This window comes from Thunnus thynnus, chromosome 16 (assembly GCF_963924715.1).
Source record: "Thunnus thynnus chromosome 16, fThuThy2.1, whole genome shotgun sequence".
Classification (NCBI taxonomy): Eukaryota; Metazoa; Chordata; class Actinopteri; order Scombriformes; family Scombridae; genus Thunnus; species Thunnus thynnus.
Window position 1 is genome coordinate 27,093,346 of NC_089532.1, and position 7,590 is coordinate 27,100,935.

The following is a 7,590-nucleotide window of genomic DNA, read 5'->3' on the forward strand; positions in this document are numbered from 1 at the left end:
AGAGCACAATTACCATTATCTGTGTGTGTGTTTGTGTGGGTGTGGGTGTGGGGAGGTGTCTGTGTATAATCCCTGTAGGAGTGCTCCTTAGCCTGTTTAGTGTCCTTCAGTTATAGATCTGGCTTGGTTGCGCCATGACAAGTCCCTTTTAAATTGCCGTAACCTGCACGTGTGTATGTATTACATAAAAGCACTTGTATTAATTAGTTATTAAAAATATAAACAGAGCAAGACTTTCTCTCTCAGATGATAAATCAAGTCTCTGACTTTAAAAAAGGTGGTTAAGTCAGGAATAAGCAAAGAAAGTTTGGGTGCGTGATAAAAGAATTATTCTTTTAACCAACATTATGGAGTATCGAGGACTGTGATTGGTCTATATTGGACTACCCTAGAACATAGATACAACTGCCTTTGTGAATACTAATAACTCTCAAAATCATAACCCTGCATTTAACATCATGTTGCTGTCCTTCTGCCGTGTCTAACTCCTTGGTATCTGTTTTTATTAGAGGTAATTTGTCTCAATTACACTCATTTAGTTTTCTTTCTCTTGCCTGATTTCATTTTTACTTTATTCCCCAGAAGAGCTGAGACCTTTATTTGCTGATGTGTGATTAGTCTTCCTTAAATAACTTCCTTAAATAAGTTGTGCATCCTCCATCTTCACCACTATGAGTTTGGCATCTCGAACTGGGCAAACAACACAGACTCTCTGCTTGGAGGGGTTCCCAGCTTTTTAAAATCATTCACTCAACACACGCGTATACATGTGCACGCACGCTTGCATACATCTACCACCACCATTATGTGTAAACCCAGATGTAGACCCGAACGCAGTCACACACGCTGAAATAATTCAGCAGTTTGTAGTGGGAGATTCACTCTGTACTAAGTGAGAGATTAAGCACTTCTTAAAACATGGATCCAATGCAGGCCGATCCAGTGTGACTGTAAAAATGCACTGGTCAAAAGCGTGATAAGTACAAAGCATTTATGTGACAACATGATGAGCTAAGGCCTTTCCAGGTACTAGGAGTATTAGACAGAATATAAAGCATAAACACACTTATTGCATCTCACTGCTGTTCAGCTAAGAAAAATTTACGCACTGCAAATAAGCTGTTATTAAAAAAAAGAAGCTATTATTAATTACAGTTTGAAGTTCATTTTACTTCAACCTAATAAGATCTTGAAAACAAAAATCCATAAAAATACTCATCATTTCAGATATGCTTGTCCATCTTTGGTTAAAACTCCAAGAGTGTTATATACAGCAAATTAGTTGGTCGTATCTGAAACTTTAAATGTATTTCTTTCTGTGTGTGTTGCAGGTGGCAGAGATGAGCCTTCCAGCTATATATGTACCACATGTAAGCAGCCCTTTCCCAGCGCCTGGTTCCTGCTACAGCATGCCCAGAACACCCACGGCATTCGCATTTACCTGGAGTCCAACCCCTCCAGCACAGCCCTCACCCCACGCATCACTATGCCTCCACCCATGGGCAACGACTCCATCCCGCAGTCCCCCCTCACCAACTTTCTTGGGGACAACAACCCCTTCCACCTCCTGAGGATGACGGGCCCCCTGCTCCGGGAGCCCCCTCCAAGCTTCGTGGAGAGCCGCCTCCCTAACACACCTCCATTTGTAAGCCCACCTCCCCGCCACCACCTGGACCCCCATCGGCTAGAACGCCTTAGCGTAGAGGAAATGGGCCTCATCTCCCAGCACCCCAGTGCCTTTGAGCGGGTGATGCGGCTAACCCCCATGGCCATGGAGTCCCAGTCTATGGACTTCTCCAGGCGGTTACGTGAGTTGGCAGGGAACAACAACAGCACCACACCACCGTTGTCACCAAGCAGGGCCAACCCTATGCACCGACTACTAAACCCTAACCCATTCCAGCCTGGCCCAAAATCGCCCTTTCTGAGCACCCCTCCCTTACCGCCAATGCCCCCAAACAGCACCACCCCTCCCCAGACACAAAACAAGGTCAAGTCCTGTGAGTTCTGTGGTAAGACCTTCAAGTTCCAGAGCAACTTGGTGGTGCATCGACGCAGCCATACTGGAGAAAAACCATACAAGTGCCAGCTGTGTGATCATGCCTGCTCTCAGGCAAGCAAGCTGAAGCGCCACATGAAAACCCACATGCACAAGGCTGGATCCCTGACAGGGCGCTCGGATGATGGACTGTCCACCACGAGCTCCCCAGAGCCAGGCACCAGTGATGTCACAGGTGAGGGGATGAAGAATCGTGATGGGGACTTCCAGGGGGAAGGCAATGAGGAGGAAGAAGAGGAAGAAGAAGAGGAGGAACTTGAGAATGAGAGTCGACCAGAATCCAACTTCAGCATTGAGTCTGAGTTCTTCCGGAACAGGGAGAATGGTTCTAAACCGCCCTCAGAGGAGAAGTCATCACTCGCCCTCGAGAAGATGGTGGAAGGTGGGGGGCTCAACTCTATACAGCAGTACAATAATTTGATAGTTGACAATCGTAAAAGGATGCCCTTCTCCAAGAGGAGCTTGGATGGCCAGCGGGATACTGGGGACGAGGACTCAGTGGTTGGGGAGATGGACCACCACCACCAGCAGGAAGAGAGGACAACCATTAACGGTCGGAACTGTGGCTCCAGTGACTCTTTCTCAGGCCTGTTCCCCCGTAAGCCCACCCCCATCACCAGCCCCAGCTTGTCCAATTCCTCAAATAAAAGGATCAAGATTGAGAAGGACTTGGACATTCCCCCAGCACCCCACATCCCTTCTGAGAACGTCTACTCCCAGTGGTTGGTGGGCTATGCTGCCTCACGCCACTTCATCAAAGACCCTTTCCTAGGCTTCACTGACTCCAGACAATCGCCCTTCGCCACCTCCTCTGAGCACTCATCCGAGAATGGCAGCCTGCGGTTCTCAACGCCTCCAGGCGATCTGCTGGATGGCGGCCTATCAGGCCGCAGTGGCACAGCCAGTGGGGGCAGCACGCCTCATCTGGGTGGAGGAGCTGGCCCAGGCCGACCGAGCTCGAAGGACAGCAGGAGGTGTGACACCTGCGAGTTCTGTGGCAAGGTGTTCAAGAACTGTAGCAACCTGACGGTGCACCGGCGCAGTCACACTGGTGAGAGGCCCTACAAGTGTGAGCTGTGCAACTATGCCTGTGCCCAGAGCTCCAAGCTCACACGCCACATGAAGACACATGGCCAGCTTGGTAAGGAGGTCTACCGCTGTGACATTTGCCAAATGCCCTTCAGCGTGTACAGCACTCTGGAGAAACATATGAAAAAGTGGCATGGAGAACATTTGATGACCAATGAGGTCAAAATTGAACAAGCAGAGAGAACCTAAACCAGGTTTCCCATTTCCATACTCTGCGCCACTCTTTGACTTAAAAAATAAACAAAATGGGGTAGCTGGATACTCTTTTTCTGAAATATTAATTTTGGGTTAATTTTGTGTTTTTGCCTAAGAAACTGCCAACTGAGAAAAAAGTGAAAACAGATCTTAACACCAATTGAAGCTGTCTAAACTGCCTCATTTGGCGTTCCTTTTTAAACAATCAGTCAGTTGAGTTATAACATATGTGGAGCCTTTAACTGTGCAATAATTTCTGTATTTATTGGATTTTGTATTTTGGCATGTGCAGGTACATTTTTATTTAGGCATATTTTTTAAAATTTGTTTTATTTTGATTTTGTCTGTTTTTTTAAAACCCACATTATATCCTGAGAGTTTTTTAGAAGACAAAAAAATCCATTTTAAGTAATCATTTTTGGCCGCTGCTTGTAGGAAATTGTATATTAAGCTACACGTGTGATTTCTTGAAGAGAAGCTGAATTCAATCTTCAATTTGAAAGTGGCGTTAACTGAGAATGCTAGAATTAGTCTATTTTGTGTGATGACGATACGCGGACAACAATCCTTTGGCATTGTAGCATGAACTGACTCTAAGACATGTCAATATAATTGGATATTGAGCATTGAGTGTCATATTTGAGAGTAAATCTAAAATCAAAGAGGATCCCAAGGTTCATAAACCCTGTCTCTTCCTGAGAACATCATTATCAGCCAGATTCTATAAGGCAGCTGCTGACTGGTACTTAGTGCCAAGCCCTGACAACGCTACAACAACCAACCATTTCTTCTGCTTCACCCCCTCCACTTACTACCATCCTACATACATTCATACATCCATGTATTATATTTTGCATGAAGCCATATGATCTAGGCTATATTATTTATTAGGCATAAACTGAGCATGAAGCCATGCTAGACGAGTACATAGAGATAGATGGAAGAATGGGACAGAGTAAGCACAGGGACATCTCAGGGTGAGCTATACTACTTTTCTTTATTTACCTATTCATTCTTATGTTGCCCTTCGGCAAACAACTTTCAAAGGATTTCAATTTCATCATCTGTTGAAATAATTAGGGCCAGTTGTGTCCTTTCCAGCATCCCTTGCTGTCCCCTGCCACCCCCCCCCGATCCCACCCCCCTCCCCATTTCAAAGTGATCATATGCATTTATATTTGAAGTCACTGCTTCTAGTTATAACATGAATTAGTTTAGAGAGGGCTAGATGTATGTGCATACATGGCAGTTGCCACAAAGAAAATTTAACTCTCAGATTTTATTGTCAAAATTTATAAAAATCAATGCAATGCATTTGTGTTAAAAAATTAGTAGTGAATTTTGACTTGTACTGTCATAGTGATTCTATAATTGTATAAGATTAATCTGATTATTGGAGTCATCTCTCCGGGAATCCATTAAAGTTTCACTGTTAGTTGTGGGACAGTTTTGTCTAGAAGAGGAAAATGTGTCAGTGTGCGCTTAAATAGTAAGACAAGCAGCACCGCTTTGCTCCATGCCCCTTTATTATTTTGATTATCACAGCCCCAGTTTTCTTTTCTTCCACCTTCATAGTGGCACTTTTATTATTCTTTTGAAATCGGATCTGATTGTAAAAGAAACATTCAGAGCTCTTAACAACAGGCCCGCACTTTATGATTTTCCGTCCGACACACACAGAGAGCTGGACAGAAACGGTACTAAAGGGTCTAGAGCTTGGGATCTCCTGACACTGAAGTGCCCAGGGTTGTTAGGCTTGGCTTTCCCAATGCTGGCACTATAAAATTTAAAATAAAAATAATAATAATTTATTTGGGACAGTTTTTGTACTGCCATTCAATTTGACATGAGTGTGCCTTGAATAATGATCTTCCTATTTATTGTCTCAGACAAATGCAACACTTTTTATGAAGCATCAAATTGAACGAGAAAAAAAAAATTGTAAAATTGTGTTAACTTGAATGTGTAATTTGACATTTCAACAGAATTATTTAAATTATTACACATAAAACAATGCTGAATTTAGGTTTAGGAGTACCCAGCACAATATTGATGTGTCTGTGTGTGTATATATGTATGCATATGTACATATAAAGGCACAAACCTATATATAGATATATATCAAATTCCTCACTCATAAGGAAAGACTCTGTCCCTCAACAGAAAATTCCAGGAGTGGACAAAAGCCACACAAAAAGTCAAGGAAGAGACTGGATAAAAATCAGGAAATGCAGAAACTAAAAAAAAAGAATTTAGTGCACTCTGTCTTAAAATAAGTTTACAGTATTGAAACAAGTACAAGGGTAAAATAATATTTGTGTGTATGTGTGTTTTAAACAAACGAGTATTTTTTTTTTTCCAGGTTTGCTTCTAAAGTTTCTCTGAATGCCGTAGTGGCGATGTGTATATTGTTTTTTTTTCCCTTTTTCCTTTTTTTTTTTTTTTTTTTGGTGACGGGGTTTTAGTATATATATAAATATATATGAATATATATTACATTTTTCTTGTTTACTGTAAAAGTATACCAGTATTTGTAATATTGGAGAATGCCTGGGCATTTTACAAAAATAGAAAAAAGATTGTTTTTTATTTTTTATTTTGCAGTCCAATTTAAATTGTGGGTCTCTTAAACTGTTTTTGTCACTGTAACTGTAAAAGTCTTCAGTTTTAGTAACTTTTATTCTGCCTTGGGTGTAATGAAATAAAAAAAAATAAATGAATTAAAAAATGACTGAGCTGTAACAAACTTGGATTTGGTGGTAAGGGTGGGGGTGGGATGGGGGGGGTGGGGGGGGTGGGTGTGCGGGTGCTCCATTAGCAGATGGAGGTTTTGTCCCTCAGACACAACGGAACATTGGTTCTGCTTTTCAGGAAAAACACGCTGAGAATCCTGACTTGTATCTATTTTTCTTCTTCTGGAATGGATTATTCTTCATGGATGGTTTGAAATACATGTGTAGGCACTTGCTGTCTTTCCTAAGGAGCTTGTCTTTTTTTAAACTTGTAGGCTATGTGCATCCTTTGTGAATAGGGTACTCTGAGTACCTCGGGACGTCTTGCTCTTATATCGGGTGCAGGGGGAGGGTGACTTCATTCCAATGACAGGATACAACTCACAGGCTGCCACAATCTATTTTCCCTTTCATTCGGCAGGAAAAACACAACCTGATGAATTTGTACTGTTGTAATGAATCATGTTGTACAGAAGAGGATCAAAAAAAGGCTGTTTGACGGCCTTTTAGTGACAAAAACACAAGTTGATGTTTTGTTTACCACTCTATTGGTTGTACATAGTTTTCTATGACTACGCTGTTTTGATTTTGTTTTTGATTTTTTTTTATTTTTTATTTGTTTGTGATTTCTAACTGGCACTAGCAGTGACTTCCCTGTGTTTTTTGGGGGGTGGGTTCTTCTGTTTGACCTTTGTGACCTCCATGTCAGTTTTCAGGCATATGCCTCCCCTCCATTGATATTTCTCGGCATGAGAACAGAGCACAAATACAAGCTGTTACAATTCTCCATCCTCTGCTTGTTTGTCTCATTTTATCCCTTTGTGCTGGTTTGACAGAGAGGGACCATGGAAAGACTGACGATCGCAACATAAACCAAACATATTTTTCATGCACTCTAGGTTTTAGGCATGGTAGAGTCCCGAAAACGCGGGCGACATATCAACTACAGACACATTTACTGCTGCTGAAACTGACCACAAAACCAACAAAAAGAAGACAAACTGACTTTTGCCCAGCTGCACTGTATATTTCATTCCTTTAAAGCTTTTTTAAAACTCATTGGAAACGGTTGCTACTGAAGCTACTGAATTTCCCATCAGCAGCATTGTGTTTCCTCCCTCACAGAGGAAGCAAAAGATAATCCAGAAAAATGGCATTCCATATTTTTCTTATGACAGCAGGTTTTAATTGTCTAACAAACACTTCTTGACTTCCTGAATCGATTCCACATTCCACATTGACAGCTCACTTTAGATTTCCTCATGTTTGTATAAAAAAAAAGTAATAATAAAAAGCAGCGTTGGGATGACCTTGATCAAATGTAATTTTTGATATGTAATAATGTTCAATTGCAGAGGGGAGGGGCCGGGGCCACAGCTGGGGGAGGGGCTTTTTTTTGAATAGGGATGTGATGCTGTTTGTGATGTCACTTTATTTAAAGACATAAACTGACTCTCATAGGCTGCGGCTTGTGTTATCTATGATGTCACTGAGATGTGGCCAGTGGACGCCATT

At 42.0% G+C, this 7,590-nt stretch overlaps 1 protein-coding gene across 2 annotated transcripts in view; it reads left to right on the forward strand.

Moving 5' to 3' along the window:
• Positions 1-6,098, forward strand: part of bcl11ba (BCL11 transcription factor B a) — a 51,803-nt gene extending 45,705 nt beyond the window's left edge. For both annotated transcript variants that reach the window (XM_067613803.1, XM_067613804.1), the window contains exon 3: positions 1,332-6,098. In XM_067613803.1, the coding sequence (XP_067469904.1) occupies positions 1,332-3,337 (2,006 nt within the window). In that variant the 3' untranslated portion in view covers positions 3,338-6,098. The remainder of the gene's footprint in view (positions 1-1,331) is intronic.
• The last annotated feature ends 1,492 nt before the right edge of the window (positions 6,099-7,590 follow it).